The sequence below is a fragment of the Paroedura picta genome, chromosome 3 (assembly GCF_049243985.1).
Source record: "Paroedura picta isolate Pp20150507F chromosome 3, Ppicta_v3.0, whole genome shotgun sequence".
NCBI lineage: Eukaryota > Metazoa > Chordata > Lepidosauria > Squamata > Gekkonidae > Paroedura > Paroedura picta.
The window spans coordinates 35,259,324-35,277,539 of record NC_135371.1 but is presented as its reverse complement, the minus strand read 5'-3'; the positions used below and the strand labels follow the sequence as shown (position 1 = coordinate 35,277,539).

Genomic DNA, 18,216 nt, shown 5'->3' with positions numbered 1-18,216 from the left:
ATGTTGGTAGGTCCAGTGATTGTGTTGTCTGGGTGTATGTTCAGCAAAATTGGTTTCTGGGTTTATTGCAAGCTGTGGTACCACTGTCCATGTTCAAATTAGATGTATTATTGTGAGTCAGGAGTTGTTTGAGTCTAGCCAAGGAAAGGTTTGTGGACAAGAAAAGCCCTCCCCCCCTGCCATACTTCTGAAAGAGGATTGTCATTATCCAGCAAGTGTTGTCAGTTGTGTTGATATGCTGAGATGTTTTGAGTTGAGAGCTGTATGTGACCACTAATGGTGTTCTGTTATTGTCTCTTTTGCACCTGTCTTGCAACAGGTTTTCTCTGGGTATCATTCTGGCTTTGTTAATTTGTTTCTTGACTTCATCAGGTGGGTACTTTAGTTCCAAAAAGGTGGTTGTAGATCCTTCAGGTGAGAATCCCTCTCTGTCTGGAGGACTGGAACAGATGCAGCTGTAGCATAAAGCCTGGGTATATACAATGGATTGTTTGCTATGTTTAGAATGGTAGCGACATCTAGGTATGTTTGTCAGTCAGTAGGTTTCTGGTGGTATCTATGCATTCATTATGTATTTTTTGCAGCAGTCTCCAGAAGATTTTCCTTGCATAGATCAATTCATTGTTAGGTTGGTGGAGGGATGAAAGTCATTGAATGCCTGGTAGAATATGTCCAGAACTTCTTTACCATGTGTCCAAACCGTAAAAATGTCAACAGGGAATCACAGGTATAAGAGAAGTGGAAGTGGGTGGGAGTTTAGGATGTGTTGCTCCAAGTAAAGTTATTTTGCAGGGATTCCACTTCCATGGTAGCTAAAACAGTATTCTCTGGAAGGTTACTTAAAGACTGCATTTTCCTCAGAAAGTCTGTAGTGTCATGAGCATAAATAGGAACATTGATGGTATAAGGTCCTAGAACAAATGTCTTCTCAAGTCTGTACATTAACTCTTGTATTTGTATGCTGATTTACATTCATTCCCAGGTCATGACAACTGCCTTAATCCAATTGCAGCTGTTATCCAGTTACTCATGCATCTTGAATCTAGCTTGCCCTTCCTGGCAAGTAAACCCATCCACCCTCTTTCTACCTATAATAATGTCTGAGGAAGAACTTCACTGTATCTGATGAAATGAGCTTGTACATGGAAGCTCATATGTTGAATAAATCTTTGCTGGTCTTAAAGGTGCCATTGGGCTCAAACTTTGTTCTGCTGCTTCAGACCAACATGGCCACCCACCTGAATCTAAAGTTAGTTGGACAGTTTACACTTTCTCCCTTAAATTGTAACAGAAACATCAAATACTTGGACAAATAGTGTGTTGTACTAGCATTAAGAAGGGGGGAAAGGGGCTAATGTAGCTTTAGTATAACTATATTTAAAGCCACTTAACAGATATCTATGATTCAGGAACAGCTATGATTCTGGCTGAAGAATGCCAGACATTAAGATATGGTAGCCAGGAGATTTGAGAATATGATTGCCCTTTGTCTTAATGGGTGTCATTTTTGGGTTCCAGGTGGATTCATAGACTCTTGTGACGTTGCACCTCCTCCGGCTCCTTGGGATGTAGAAGTGGATCCTCCTCCGTTGTTCACGGACTGTGAAATGCATATCCCAATACCACATACATATTCAGTAGAGGTAAAATCACAAAACGCTGCCTTCTGTGGACAAGATTGTAATATTGATATTCCGATGCAGACATGAGGTTAAGTGATTTTCCCTGAGGCGTTTTTATATTTATTTTGTTTTAAAAAGGTGCGCTCCACTTTTGTGGAGTCTTAGAAATCAAAGCTGTGTATCACATCAGTGGCTGAATAGGGAACAACGTACTTTGAATCTATAACCCTTTCCATCCATTACATTCCAGCACTCCTAACATGTATAGATGAGATTGTCTCCGTACTCATGGCTGCTGCTTTGCCTCAATCGGGTGACATGCACATATTCTGGCTTTGGTATACATGTGATCAAACCCCTGAATTTTTCAGGATATTCATATGTGGTTATGGAGGCTGGAACATATGTACGTTGCTCAGTCCAGACCAAACAGTAATTGTGCACTTACATGCTCTGCCAGGACATGTGATAGGAATGCTGGAAACATGACAACTAAAAAGACATTTTTTCCCAGTGCTTACTCTAGAGAATAATCCTTTATCTAATGAATGGCAGCTGCTCATTCATTCTAATATCCTGTCCTAAAAGTCCTAAATGGGTTACTCCCAGCAAGTGGGCTACATCATTGCCCTGGAGTCATATCAACAATCTTGGTGGTGGTGGGGGGGGGGAGTGGGGGTGACTGGCATGGGAGGGTTGGGAGGTGAGGGTAGGATTTTTACTGTTATTGTATATGTTGTTAGCCACCATCCCCCCCCCCTTGGGTCCTTCACATGCACTAACTTATCTGTTGGTTTTCTTTTGCATGGCTTTGTCTGATTATCTTTCTTGTCAAATAATCTGTAGAAGCTTTGCAAATGGTTCAGTTATGCTGACTTGTTTGTTTTTATTTTAGAAGTGTCCAGACTGCAAAGGACGTGGTAAAACTGAATGTCCAGCATGTAGAGGAAGGGGCAAGGTATGTTATACAAACTAAGCCTGCATCGAGAAGGTAATTGATATGTGTTCAGGTTGTCCAATATTCAATTTCTATAAGGTGTAAAGAAAATGTCTATAAAATTCTGTGCTGGTGGCTTTATGCATTGGATAAAATAGAAGAAAAACATGTACAATACTGTTTTAGTTCTTTACTGACTTGGTTGGGCAGGACCAAGTATGATATATATTAGATAGGGCTACAAGATGACACAAGACAGTTGGAAAGTCATCCTTGGAAAGTATGAAAAGGTTAACAAGATACAGTTTGCTACAGATATTCATGTTGTGTTTATTGTCTCTTCTCCTTGCTCATGTGACTGCAATAATTAACAAGAAAGTACAAAACTGGAAATATGTCCATCAATCAGAGGACATGGCAAACAATGGACTGGGCTGTCATACTCCAGTGTAGAAGCTTTCTTTAAAAAGAAACTGGATAGGTTGCTCCTGCATGAATCTTTAAAAACATATAGGTTTTTGCATTGTTTTTAGATTGAGAAATTGTAAATTGGGGAGAAATTACCTTGTTGGTGATACTCTTTACTGGGTCAACATTTCATAAAGTGAATGCAATCACATGAAATTTAGACAGAAATTAGAAGATAAAATCAATGTCCCATAAGGTAAGATGAGTTAAAAATGCAAGTCAAATTGTTGAGGAAATAACCTGAAGTAAATTATTTTTCCAAATATTGTCCATAATTTAAGAAGCAGGATCATAGTAGCTTTAGAAACAGTCATTCTGACTTCCAAGGAACATGTTAATACAAGAGAATTGTGTATGTTACAATAGAAATGTTTTCTTCTACTTACAAATTATGATGCATATAATCTATGGATTATGACAATTGTCCATAACTATTCTCAGTGCCAATTTGTTCTTGTTCTTAAGATTTATTTGATGAGACATTTGGTTTTAAAAGCACTGTCTCACCACACCTCCTCCCAAAAATACCTCCCACCGCTCCATAAAATTAAGATGACTGGTTCACCTCCACTGTGGACAAGCGACTGATAAGACCGATGAGAATTTTTCACATCCCAGGAGATGAAGCTGCCTCATGAATCTGGTCATTTCAATGGCTGTTTGATGTTAAAATTCAATCGTTACTGAGAAGACACTGCTACCGTGTCAAATGGTCTCTCACAATGTCCATCAGGAAAGAAATCTCAGGAAAGAGATCTCAGTAAACAGTGATTTTAAAAGAAAAGGACATGATTTACATTGTTTGGGCACTTAGCTTCAGAGTTTCAGTGACCAGAAAGACTGAAAACAAAAAAACCAGATGGAGAAAATTTTAGAGGGGAAAAAAATCCCTTTTTATACCAGAATATCCTATTTTATGATTTCTGGGTACTCTGAATGAACCCCAGTCTTTCCTCAGCCACCTCCTACCAATCAACACTGTGGAAGCCACTCCAACACCTGTACATTGGAGCTGCCCCCCAGCTCCACCCAGCCATCCAGCTGACAGAACACTCAAGTTCCTCTGTTTCCCCCTGCATCTCCCCCTTCCTCAGCAGTTTGTTTGATAAACGGTAGTGCAACTTATAGGCCCATTATGCGATTTCGGGTCACATGGAAAACGCGGAAGGGGAAGAAGCGAAGCAAACCGCTTATGCACGGGATGGGACGCAATGGCGCCAAAACCCAGAGTAACCGATTATGCACGTGGTGACCCCGGCGCTGCTTCTGGTTGCGCCTCGGCCACCTGGAAGCTGCACTTTCTTCCGCGTTTTGCTAACGCGGCTTTTTTGGCAGCATGCACTGAATCTGCGGCCGGTTGCAGCCAGCTCCATGCGTTATCGGTGATTTTAGTCGCCGCCATTCCACCCCGAATGTGTGTTATCCCCCCCCCCCGTGCATAATGGGCCATAGAAAAATTTGCTCATCTTTCCCATCTGCTAATTTATTCATATAAAATAAAACACTGTTATTCCTAAAATTATCCTCAGAATGCTATCATTAAGATGCCTACATTTGCAATGTAGTATCCTGATCTCTAGTATTGTCCTGGCAGAGCTGTGAATCATGCTAAGCATTTGTTGGCAGAGAAAGAACAATTGTTAGGTTATATGTGCTAATTCATTTGGTGGTGATTTTTTTTAACGAAGACACATTTGTATCTACTTGACTGAATTTTCAGAGAGAGATAATGAAATGGGTGTTATTTTTTCATATGTAGAAAACATGTTCTGCTTGTAATGGGAGTGGAATGACCCTGCAGGAAGGCTTCCAAATTTGCGTATTCTGTGGAGGTTCAGGAAGCATTGGGTAAGTGGGTAAAAGGTACACTATGCACACTGGTATTTCTTTTTATAGTGAATTGAATAGAATCAGAAAGCCTTTATTGGGATATAATTCTTTTTATAATAACTAGTACAATAGCAGGTTATTGTTTTGTTCTATCTTTGGCTTATCCCGAAAGGAGAATATATGAAAAACACTGTCTTAAAATATCTATTTCAAAACATAAAAGGTAAAGGTATCCCCTGTGCAAGCACCGAGTCATGTCTGACCCTTGGGATGACGCCCTCTAGTGTTTTCATGGCAGACTCAATATGGGGTGGTTTGCCAGTGCCTTCCCCAGTCATTACCGTTTACCCCCCAGCAAGCTGGGTACTCATTTTACCGACCTTGGAAGGATGGAAGGCTGAGTCAACCTTGAGCCGGCTGCTGGGATCGAACTCCCAGCCTCATGGGCAGACAGCTTCAGACAGCATTTCTGCCGCTTACCACTCTGCGCCACATATGTTTCAAAACATATACACACACACACACACACACGCACACACACACATATATAATATAGGTTTGGATAATTCCCTACTGGAGGGAGTCTTTTTCCTTTGAAAGACATCTTAGCAGAAGAGAGTCACAGGATCTAACTTGGCAGCAGAAGTCACAAGACCCAACCCTTGGGATTTAAGTTTCCCCCCCTCCCCTCCACAGTTGTTCCTGGTGTCATAGCAGAGGAAAGCTGAAGTGTCGTCGTTGCAATGGGACTGGAGTCCTGCTATTTCATATTGAACTAACAATAATTTGGTGAGTTGAAACTCTTAAAGAAGAATGTTTTGATGAGTGTGTGGCTTTTATGCAATCCTTACACTTTTTGAAGTGGTATCCTGGCATAATATCAGTATGGATCTGTTATTATGTTTGCCTCTACATTAATAGTTGTTCGGGGAATACCTAAGTCAGTGTACAACTGATCAATGAAAAACGTGGTGTGATCTTTTACGGTAACGATGTGATACAATAATGTTTATTGCATGTAGTCAAAGGCCATTACAAACTACAATTAAAACAGTAAAAAAAATGCAAATAAGCCAGGATGTCTCCAATATTACAAACATAATATTGTAAATGTGGCCTGCTGAGTCAGAGTAAGATAAGAAAATTTAAATGTTAAGGTGGAGACTCCTGGACAGAGTCTGCACTTACTTTCTTTATTCCATTGTCAATCCTGTTGAATTCAGATCGCTTTGAATTCGGGTCTTCCTCTCTCCCCCCCTTCCCCATTGAAACAGGAAAATCTTCTGCACATGGTTAGGGTCGTTCAGAAGGGGGGGGGGCTTTTCCTTTCTTTTCTTGAAGGTGAGGGAGAGGAGCCAGGCAGGGAGCCTCTTTCTTTTCTTGGAGGGGTGGGAGAGAAGATCGAAAAAGGCAGAGGAGGGAGGAAAAATCCAGGACCGACAGAAGTTGAGAGAAATTAGGGGCTTCTCCTTTAAGGCAAGTTTGTCACATGACCAGGTGTGGCCTATCAGAGGTTCTCTACCACGGAGCTTGGTTTCCCAATCCGGATATTGAGCATTAAAAGCACTCTAAGATATCACACAATAAAGGTAGGGTCACTCCGGATCAATCCTTCTTGCTGCAGAAGGAAATTTTAAATCGCCCCAAATCCAAACGGAAATTTCATTCTGTGTAGAGGGCAGGGACTGATCTGGGGTTGGAATAAAAGCTCCGTGCAGTTTACACCCTGTACAAATGCTTTGGCTTGAATCTTCCTGGCGGCCAAAGTAAAAAGTGCCACCCTGTATGAGACGTAGGGGTCAACATCTGATAGCAGGTAGGTAAATTTATCAAAGAAATAGGATAAGAGTTGGGGAATAACCTGGCAAGGAATTTGCCTCTGGGTTCAGAATACAGGCAACATTCTAAAACGTAATGGGGCAGATCCTCCAAAGATAATTTCCCACATTTACAAAGACATTGGGCTGTGGGTGTTCAGGAATATTGCCCAAAAAGGATGGCTGATGGTATCATTTGGAACCGCAAGGATGTTAGAGCCATTCTAAGATTACGTTCCATTATGTTTACTAAATAAGGTGCTCTAGAGTGGTCTTTTAGAATTGTTTTATACCATGGGGCTGATTGCGATAACAGAATTGAAGAGTGATCGATCAGTGAATCGCCTTTGTACACCCAATCACATACATCAGAAATATTACATGATGTTTTTAGCAAGTCGTCTGGTATAGTGTAGCGGGAAAGAACGGAGCTGAAAAAATCAGACCAAGTCCTATCTTTGCTCAATAAGAGCTTAAAGGTTTGATGGCTTCAAGAATCTGTTTAATTGTAATATCTTTCTTCCAAGATTTCAAAATGACTAAGTGGATGTGGGCTTTGAGAGAAGGAAGACCAAGCTCTGCCCTCATCAGAGCTGCGGGAGACCCTTTTGGAAGAGCCAGGATTCATCTGAGAAAAAAATTCTGAATGGACTCCAAGCTGTAAATTATTTGCTCTTTCCAGCCCCAGATGTCGATTCCGTAGAGTAGGTGGGGAATGACCGTGGCTGCAACAAGCTTTAGATCTGGGTCAACTAAAAACCCTCCCCTGGTGTAATAAAGTCTCAATATGGCTCCAATGATTTTTAGACCAGAGGCCTTTGTAGTTGCAAGGTGGGCATTCCAGCTTAGGGTCTCACTGTAAGTGATTCCAAGATATTTAAATACACTACATTATTCAATAGGGATATTATGTATACTCCAAAGGAATGTTTAGGTCTTTTCTTAAAAACCATAACTTTTGTTTTTGTGTACCTGATGGAGAGGGACTCTTTCTCACAATAAGTACCCAAGTTGTTAAGTAGCTTTTTCAGACCAACGCCTATAAGGGAGACCAGGGCCATGTCATCTGCATGAAGCAGAATGGAAACCTTTTGCTGACCAACAGAGGGGGGGGGGTACAAATTCTGGGCCCAATAGTCTTTGCACTATATCATTGATGTAAATATTGAAAAGCAGAGGGGCCAGAAGACTGCTTTACCCCTGCTTTACCCCTTTCCTTACTGAAATTTCATTAGTTCGAGAGCCTGAAGGGCCCACCCTGATTTTTATATGGGTGACTGAGTGTAGTTCACACAACAGAAACAGTAGGTGTTTGTCAATGTTCATTTCCCTCAATTTTGACAAGAGTCTGTCTCTGTCCATGGAGTTAAAAGCTGTGGCTAAATCAATGAAAGCCACCCTGCGCCACAAGAGGCTTTTTAAACAGAATTACACCCATTAAAATCCAATGAAGGCAGAAGAGTTCAACTCTGCTTACAATGGCAGTGTAAATCATTCAAATGATAATCATAGAAGTTGGATAAAATCTGAGCTATTAATTAATTTGTCTTTTGAGTACCACCAGGGTTGGATGCTGACACAGAGTCAGCAGTTATCAGATTTGCTCGTCTTTAAATTTGTATAAATATAAACACAACAATAGTCTTTGGAAAATAACCGAGTATATTAAATATATTAAATATATAAAGACAGAAAGCAATTCAATAACAATATCCGAGTATGTGTCCTGAAATCCTCAAAAAAGTAAGTACGATTTCATGAAATAAAGATATAAATTTACAGCAGAAACAATCATGTGTGTTAGGAAGAGGATTTCAGAACACATATTGTGGTTTCCTGCTCCTTTTTTCTAAAGAGTTACTGTTTATGATCGTGTGTACCTTTATGCGTATCTAATATTGTTGCTGAATTGCCTTCTGCCTTCATATATTTAATATACTCACTGATTTTCTGAATACCATTGTTGGTGTTTATATTTATATATGCATTGGCTTTGCCTTCACAAATACTGTGTATCCCCTTCTTTTTCTTTCCATCTTTAGATTTGTATCACAACAAGAAAACCAACAATGCTTTATTTCTCTCTTTCCTTAACAGGAAGAACAACATATCAGAACATGTCGTCGACAAGAACTCAGGCTTCCCAATTACCCGTCTGCAGGACGTGACTGGGAAAGGATTATTTACTGATGAACACTCTTTGGTAACACATTAAAAGAACACTGGGAGGGGGGAGGCGTTAGAAATCACTGGTGATGAGTTGTATGTTGCCTTTCCTAATGTGCAAAGCAAAACAAAAATCACATGCTGTCTGGTGTTGTACTTAGCCATTCTCACACAGTCATCAGCAGCATTTATTTTGTCCTCATATCCTCATGGCAAGCTAAAGGCAGCCACCACTTAAAGAGGCCACAGATTGCGGCAGTGGAGGACTCTATGCCACTGGAGGACCCAGGTGGCCAGAAGTGAGGGGGGAAGGCCTACAATCCCTGGCAGACCCCACATGCCAGCTGGCACACAGTGATGTAGCTGGAAGGTGGCCAGGTGGAAAGACCCCTTTAGAGGTGCCTGGTCCCCAGCCCTCAGCCTCTTTCTCCCTCCTCCAGTGAAGAAATATCCCACCTGGCCCATCCTAATGTGAAGTTTTTATCACCAGCTTGTTTATGTTGCTGTTACTTATATTATTTCACCACAGCTTGTGGTTGTTTAGTGGTAGCTTAGCATATGGGACCAGTATTGGAGAGCTGTGTGCTGGGCTTACCCATTATAGGGGGCTTCCATAAGAGGCAATGTGGATGCAGAGCTGCAGGGCTAGCTCCCCCCCAGGGGGGGACTGATTGGCTTGCCGCGACAAGCTGCTGCTCAAGAAAGCAACTGCGAGCCGCGCGAAGTGCGGCTCGCAGTTGCTTCCTTGCTGGCGGGCTGACGCGTCGAAGGCGCAAAGCGCCTCCGACGCGTCAGCCCGCCGCCCCGCCGCTCAAGCCTTCACTGTAAAGCCGCCTCTGCTGAAGCCTCTGCTGCCGCCGATCAAGCCCTCGCCTCCGCCATTAAGCCGCCTCCGACGCCGCCGATCAAGCCGCCGTCGCCGCCATCAAGCCGCCCCTAAAAATGGCCGCCAGTCAGAAAACCCAGCGCCGGGTAAGAAATCTTTTACTCTCCCATTGCCTCCTAGTGCCCATTGTATTTAGGATACAATGGGCTCTTTTACTAGTTGCCTTAATAAAGTTGCAGCCAATTTATGCCAAAAAAGGATTACTGTGTGAGTCTGTCCTTTTTTAGGCATGGAAACATGACCTCCAGCTGCACAATCAGCATCTTGCATACAAGCAATTTTTAACTCCAGTCTTCCATTGCAAATGTCCCCCCCCCCCCCCAATATATAACAGGAGGAATATAACATGCAGACAGTGAGACCCGGGGATAAAATAGAAGCATGTACAATTCATACAGGGTAGAATGTTATAGCACAATATTAGAATCATAGAATCATAGAGTTGGAAGGTGCCATACAGGCCATCAAGTCCAACCTCCTGCTCAACGCAGGATCAGCCCTAAGCATCCTAAAGCATCCAATAAAAGTGTGTATCCAGCCTTTGCTTGAAGACTGCCAGTGAGGGGGAGCTCACCACCTCCTTAGGCAGCCTATTCCACTGCTGAACTACTTTGGCTGTGAAAATGTTTTTCCTGATATCTAGCCTATATCGTTGTACTTGTAGTTTAAACCCATTACTGAGTGTCCTTTCCTCTGCAGCCAATGGGAACAGCATCCTGCCCTCCTCCAAATGACAACCTTTCAAATACTTAAAGAGGGATATCATGTCCCCTCTCAACCTCCTTTTCTCCAGGCTGAACATTTCCAAGTCCCTCAAGCTATCTTCATAGGGCTTGGTCCCTTGGCCCCAGATCATCCTCGTCGCTCTCCTCTGTACCCTTTCAATTTTATCTACGTCCTTCTTGAAGTGAGGCCTCCAGAACTGCACACCGTATTCAAAGTTTACTATTTAAATAACTCAGCTAAAGCATATGTCCAGTAAAATAAAAATGCCATTACTCACAGTTCCTGCAAAAAGAGCTAAAACTAACAAGTAATTATTATTTTGAATGAATATAGTAGAAATGAAAAAGGTGGCTTATCTTCTAATCAGCTTAATCATGATGTCATAAACATCACTATCATCAACAGAACATATTTCTATTAACAGTAAAATTTAATGAACCAGAAGATAAAGGTGATAAATGAGAAGTGGGGAAAGGGAGGGGGAGCAACAAGGAAGTGAAGGGGGGGAGCAAAAACCAGTGGCATCTTAGCTTTGTTTTCCAGGATACTGATTCATCTGAGTTCTTCAGGAAAAAAAGACTTAATGTTTTCATATTGTTTTCCTTTTTTGGGGGGGGAGGGGGAATTTCAAATATCCAAGCCGGAAAATTTATTGCAGAGAAAAAGAAATAAATCTTGACTTTCTGATGAGCAGATTGTGATGAGCAGGGAGTTTTAAAAATTCCTGCTGAATTGTGTCACAGCCCAAACACTAAATGCTGCAAACAAATATCTTTTTTTCTATCAAAGATTTTTTAAAAATTAAAGAAAAAGTAAAAGTGAAAATTACCAATTATATATTCTGTAGCACAGATAATATAAATGAACTTCACTTAGTATTTTCACTCTGTGACTGAAGCTGAGATTTTCTTGGAAAGCAACCAAATGCCGTTCAGCCAAAATAAACCTATTTAAAACTGGTTAAATAAATTCCTTGCTGAATAGCTGTAATTAAAGGTCAAAGTTCATCAGAACCCTTGCTCCAAAAGGCCATACATTTTTAAAGGAGGTTCCTCCGAGCACTATAGATTGCAAGCTGACTTCATACGCTGCTGGTAATCTGCCAGTCTTTTCAATTACGATCACAGTTCCAGCAGTCCAAAATATTGCAAAATTTTAAATTCATCTGCAAAGTGTTGCTGTTTAATTTGAAAAAGAGTACAATGAAAAATATTAGTTGGAGTCAGCTGACCTTATCAGCAAAAAGCTTTCCTCATCCCAGCTGCTCTTGATATTTCTGGGTGGAAACCTGGGTTCACCTGTCTGTTGGGTCTCCCCCATGGAGGACAGGTAAGGGTAGAGAAGTAAATTCCTTCCTTCCAAATTGATGTCTCAATTGTTATATGGCATTCCTGTCTGGATTTGTTCCTTCAACCAGGCTGTTGAAAATCTTCAAACTATTTTTCTTTGTAAAATACTTGGTACCCCAAGTTGCGTCCCCTATTCTGTCTTATATCTGGAGCACAGTGGTGTCCACCCTCCAAAGCATCTATTTTCTCCAAATTAATTGATCTCTGTTTACTTAGAGAACAGTTGTAATAGTAGGAGATTTCCAGGCTCCACCTGAAGGCTTAAACCAATAGAGCCACAGTAATAATGGATCCAATGAACAACAAGCACAAAACAACAATACCTGGATATCAGTATTCAATATGGAAATTTATACTATTGATTAGCAAACAAGATACCACTGTTTAGAAATGTATGTTTATAACATTGGCAAATACATAAGTTGGTAGCATTTTGTTGGGAAGTTTGTGCTTGGTGTTGCTTGGTGCTTGTTATTCATTGTATCTATCTGAAGGCTGGCAACCCTAAAATAATTTTTTTTTTAATCTTGTTGCAACACTACCACTTTGCAAGAACTGGCTGAGCTATAGGCAAGGAAAGGAAGACAGAAAAGCTATGTTATTATAGAAAATGATTTTAATAGCAGGCTGCCAGCTAGCAATTACTGTAGCAGCTATAACTGCGCTGTCTTGTCTTGCACAAGTGCTGCTTGCTTGATGGGGTTAGTATGATCTGTTAGGCAGGGTTGCTTCAGTTGTGGAGAAAAAGCTGTGCCCCAAGCAGCTGCTGCCAGAACTGCAATAAAAATAAATTGAAAGACATTTAGCTGGATGCAGCAGGACACTAGGTTCAAGGGCCCTCCAGCTGAATCTTGTCTCCCTCGTCCCTCCTTGTTGGTGGCCCTGATAGGACTCAAGAGGCAGTGGGGGCACTCTCAGGTGTGTGAGTGAGGGGTTTGACCTTTCCAGTCCTTCGCTTCAGGTGTGCTAAACCTCTCAACTCTTTCCTGGCCCCTGGGAGGAGTCCTCTCTAGCCTAGCCTGAGCTGGGGGTTGAATTCCCATGTGTATTGTTTTGTATATTTCTCCAGTGACAAAGTGGCACATATCCTTTACTTCTGTGCCTCTAGAGATTTTGAAAACTGATATCTATCTTGCTTTTTGATGGCTGGCAGGCAAATGGTCATCTCTACCTTTTTGTCTAAAAATCAGTTTCAGCTTGAAATCCAAAGAATTTATGGCTTAATTCCCAAGGAATCAGTGTCTCTCCTGTGTTAAACAAGTATTCTGTATTTTTTTTTATGATAACAGTTTCTTCTTATATTCTTAGGTACTATCTCCTCTTCTGTGTTTATGGAAAAGTTGTACTTCTTCAAACATTTCTCAATTCTACTCCGGCTGCATTTAGAGCAATTAATAATTTGTTCTCTCACACCACGGTTAATGTTGCCCATTTTGAAGATGTAGGATTTTGGTTGCTAATGTTGGATAGGAGCCTGCCTAAAATTTCCATGTGTAGGAAAAAATTCTTAAAGGGACATTAAGCAAATAAGTATATTCCCCATGTAGTCAATAAACTATCCTATGGGATGCACAGTGTTAATATACAGGTTTCTACAAATCCAGCAGAATTCCTAATTTTTAAAGGGTTTCTTAATAGATGTGTGTTTATGTGCTTCTATATGTGTTATATTGATAGATTGGAAGACTAGAGATAGGGGATTTATTTGTTTGTTTGTTTATTTGGAATTTAAATACTGGAAGATAAACATTGATGTGCAAGAACAGACATTATGAGAAAAAATGTAGCTAGCATTTTAGGTTGTAGCAAGTCAAATAGATGCTGCAAAACCATGTCCTCCACAATGAGGAGTTCAGTGTGGGGAGAGGTAAAGCCCACTCCATTGAACTACAGGCTGTGGGGAGGAGAACTGGTGAGTAGGGAGGGAGGGAAGAGCAATCAGTGGTGGGGGGAGATGTAGTGAAGTAAGGAAATAAATTGGGGGGGGGGGTTTAAAAGGTGGGGCTGGGGGAAAGTGCAATAAACCAGAAAAGGTGAGGAATTAAGCTGCTTCAGGAGATGGGGTTGGCAGGGGGGAACAGAAAAGGATTTTATCTCTTCCAAGAATGCCACTAAAATAATGTTACACTCTGTTTTTGTAATGTGAAAGAAACCATAATCCTTGTTTAGACCTTGTCAATGATTTCTTTTCCATAATTTCCTGTCATGCTGCCTTATATTATGACATATATCCATGAGATGATACAACGTACCTTTCCTCCCCATTCTGAATCTCATTCTTATATCATCCCCGTTGTTACCATAAAGGGAAAAAAGGGCATCCTATAAAAGCTGGATCTGAAATGGGTCTGTTGAAGAGATTTTGTTTTGTTTTTCACTAGAATCTCCAGCCTTTCAGCAGCATTTAAGGTATCACAGTCCATAAATGTGGCCTTTCATTTGTTGCTATCAGTCACTTAAAACAAAGGAATGTTACCATCAAACTTCATTACACCTTGATTACACACACACACACACACACACACTACAAACAGTCTATTTGTTTGTTCTCCAGATATACCCCATCATTAATTTTCCTGAGCCATCCATTAATGAGAGTTCACGAGCATGCATTGAACAACACAGAATGCAATTTGCATCAGAAAGTCGCATCTTAATGCAGGTGAGCAGAACAAGAATCAAATGCATAACTGGGGGGATGGGCCATTACGTGTAAAACAGTGGGTCCTAAATGTTTGGTTGCTGTATGTGTGGTTGCTATGGACCCGCTGACATTTTTCCTAGTGCCCGTCAAGTATGGGTGGTGCCTGATTGGGGGGGTTGTCCATCAGGGCTTCTGAGGAGCCATTGAACATCTGATTGGCTGTGGAGATTTCTTCTGAAGTTGCTTTCACAGCAGCTGCCACCACAACACAGATCTCCACTATGTGACTGAAAATGTATGCAAGAAAACATTTTTAAACAATATGCCCATTTAAAAAGGCACCCTGTTAAACCGAGCTTCTGCCTTAAATGCTGAAGAGTAACTATTACAGATAGGCATGGCTTCTCTCCGTGAAATTTTGTGATTGTCTCCACCTCTTGTAGCAGCCATTTTGTAGTTACACACACAATCTTGTGTCAGAATTTCGAAGGTGCTCACAGGCAAGGTTGAGTGCCCCAATGTAACATGGTTCTCGAGAGAGGTCGTTGCTTTAATAACAATATACTGTGTGGCAGCAGAAATGGCTAATTACAATAGACATCAAATAAACTTGCCACAGTTTCTTCCTTCAGTGAGATTATTTAATAGCAAAATTTGCTTGAAGAAAAAAACTTAAAATGTATCATTATGTACCTTCTTCACGTCAGTTCTGTGAAGCTGTTAATGAACAATTCCACAAACTAGCAACTTACACAAAAGAGGAAGTCTTACATGAATAAATAAAGATAAGCAAAAATTGATGATGATGATGATGATGATGATGTCAGTCATGTCTGACCCTTGACGATTACCCTGTTAATTCATATTGTGATCCACCCGGCTGACTGCAGCCCACCACTCAGCCAAGACAGCCTGCTGTGAACTTGATAAGTCTGCCAGTTCTGCTGTCTGCTTGGCATTGCACAAACCGAGATGACAGGCCACAGTCTGTAATCGGTACGCTGCAATTACTTTGGTAAGTCACACTTTAAATTGGACTGCAGCACTGAGCTATTGGGCGCTCTCAATCAGATAAACCTGTACAGTTGGGATGGCAGATACCAACTATTGCAGCCTAAGAAAAAGAACAGAGTGACTAGCAGAGCAAATTGTCCACAACAAATTAGATTGGGGTCCCATGAAAGTATCTTATATTAAGCCAGATCATTTGCTCTGACTGGTCATATCTGTCCAAGGTCTCAGGAGAGGTTTTTCATTTCTCCTACTACCTGGGCCTTTTTGTCAGAACATGCCGGAAACTGAACTTGAGACCATTTTGAATGCAAAACACATCCTTTACTACAGGGGTCCCCAACCTTTTTTCTATGAAATTCTGGCACAGGGTGGTGGGTGCAACAACAAAATGGCTAACTCAGGAGGAGGAGGAGAATTCATTTTTATACCATGCTTTTTACTGCATGAAGGAAATTCAAAGCAGCTTACAATCACCTTCCCTTCCTCTACCCACAACAGACACTCTATGAGGTAAGTGGGGCTGAGAGAACTCTGAGAACTGTGACTAGCCCAAGGTCACCTAGATGGCTGCATGTGGAGGAGGTGTGGGGAATCAAATACAGTTCTCCAGATTAGAGGCCACCACTCTTAACCACTATACCATCCTGGAGCCAACCACAAAATGGCTGCCAAGTGGAGCCCATGTGCAGGGGAGCCCATGTGCAGGGGAGGAAAGGAATGACTAAAAATAGACTAGGATAGAGAGGTGAGATAAAATAGACCAAACACTATGGTAGTAGCTGCCAATCAGATTTTCAATTGATTGTTGAATCTGAAGCACAGTTTGGCAACCTGGACCCACCACTTTCTAAAAGAACTTGGATGCCAAGAAAGATTTTACTAGGTACAACAGTGCAACTGGACACCATCTTGGGTTCTCTCTTCTATCGTAACCCCCTCCCGTACACTTGTTCTTTGGTGCAAGAATCAGATTATATTCTCGGGTTTTTAATTTCTGTTTCAGAAACAAACCGTCGAGGTGGTTCCTGTGTCGAAGGTGGAATATGAATGGAAAGGGAAGCTCCATTCCTTCTTTGTGTATGGCAATGAGAAGAAAGTTTATGCCAAAGCCTACCCAGGAAAGTACTGCTCCATTATGTGATGCAAGGGCAGTATCCACCTTCAGCTGCCAACCAGCACAGCTACACCCAATTGTTTGCTCTTTGCAATTTCTTGCAGGGTTTTACTACTATCAGGGACTCAGAATTCTTGGCATGACATTCATGAGCTCATTCACAGGAATATGGGGAGGAGGCTGGTTTTCTCTTGCAGATGCTATCCATGCACATCATGGACACCAGCAGTGCTTTTCAGATAGGGAGATGAAGGAAGTGACTACTCAAAAGAACAGGCATTTCTGTCACTGCACAGAAAAAAAATTCCAGAAGCAGCAGTATTTTTGGGATACATGGAATGTCAAAAAGCAAGATGCAAGACTTTGAATGCTCCAGAACTCTTCATCAGCTGGGATGTTCGGGAAAGAGTAAAAAGTATTTTGGGGGCATACAGGAGAGAACCCTAAGCCCCTGCTTGTAGATACTTAAGATGGGATATTGGTTGTACTACAGACTTCATTAAATCAGGTGGTGCTGGCTGTAAAACAGGCAGCAAGTTATATGATGAAAAATTCAAGGAGGTTTTGTTTTCGGTAGGATTTTATTGCTCATTAAGGGAAGTAAAAGCTAATGAAATCCCTACAAAGGCAGTTTGGAACAAAGTTTACACCACATCACCTTGTACACATCTTTCCTGTAGCTGACATCAAGAAAAAAAGTTACAAAATGTACACTTCCTGCTTTCTCAAAAGGAGCCTTCCCAAGAAGGTAAGCTAAAGGAAACAGGCCTGTTCAGATTCCTTTTCCATACCACCATGGGATCTTTTCCCCTTTTGGTGCTTAGTTTATACAAGAGCCATAAATCTTCAGTGACTTTTGCCCACATGATGTTAGCTGCGGCCTCCTGCGTGATGTTCTGCACGTAAGAATTTAAAGATCATATGATCTTAGAACAGTTGCAGGATCTCAAAAGGTTCTGTGTTATGCTAACTAGAGTATGTTATAGAATTCTACCACAAGAGGTCTCTGGTTCACTTCAGAGAAGCATTAAAAGACATTAGTGGGATAAGAACGACCATCCTGCAACAAAGAAACTTGCTGCAGAATATGCCCTATGTGGTAGGATGCATTTAGCCAATGCTTCCAAAACATTGCTTTGTTTTTAACAGTCAAATCATTGATAGACGACGAGGAATGACTGGATGTGGGTTGTTGAGATGACAGGTGTAGAATGCTATGGCCAGGCCAACCATGGCTTGCCCCATGCAGCTTGCATGGTTACATAAAGCAAAGTTGCTGCTCATATTCTTAGATGGGCTCCGTAGCTGCCAAAACTGATATGCTTAACATTCAGAACTGGCTCCTGGGTATCTAGATTCTGTGCCAGAGATAAAACTCCACAAGGAATTTACTCCAAACACAATGACAGCTCCTGAGAGGCTGCCTTTCACGTCATTGAAGCCATTTCAGGGACTGGAACAATAAGGGGCCCTGACATGGGTTTGTGTCACTCCAGCAGAGGCTGTGTAGTAGAAAAGGCAGTAGTAGAGGGGACGAATGCCAAAGCTGAAGGTCAGCAGATGAGCAACCGTGATAATTCTCTCAAGACATTGTAGTCTGAATTGCCTTATGTAATAGGCAGGCCACAATGAGAGACTCAGGC

At 41.5% G+C, this 18,216-nt stretch overlaps 1 protein-coding gene across 4 annotated transcripts in view; it reads left to right on the top strand.

The window, feature by feature from the left end:
• LOC143831805 (protein SSUH2 homolog) overlaps positions 1-17,113 on the top strand; it is a 32,639-nt gene extending 15,526 nt beyond the window's left edge. For 2 of the 4 annotated variants that reach the window (XM_077325265.1, XM_077325263.1), the window contains exons 6-12: positions 1,519-1,643; positions 2,518-2,580; positions 4,787-4,875; positions 5,554-5,646; positions 8,772-8,877; positions 14,356-14,463; positions 16,463-17,113. In XM_077325265.1, coding sequence (XP_077181380.1) covers positions 1,519-1,643; positions 2,518-2,580; positions 4,787-4,875; positions 5,554-5,646; positions 8,772-8,877; positions 14,356-14,463; positions 16,463-16,600 — 722 coding nt within the window. In that variant the 3' untranslated portion in view covers positions 16,601-17,113. Of the gene's footprint in view, positions 1-1,518; positions 1,644-2,517; positions 2,581-4,786; positions 4,876-5,553; positions 5,647-8,771; positions 8,878-10,425; positions 10,920-14,355; positions 14,464-16,462 lie in introns of those variants that run through there. The other 2 variants (XM_077325264.1, XM_077325267.1) reach the window with 2 other exon arrangements.
• The last annotated feature ends 1,103 nt before the right edge of the window (positions 17,114-18,216 follow it).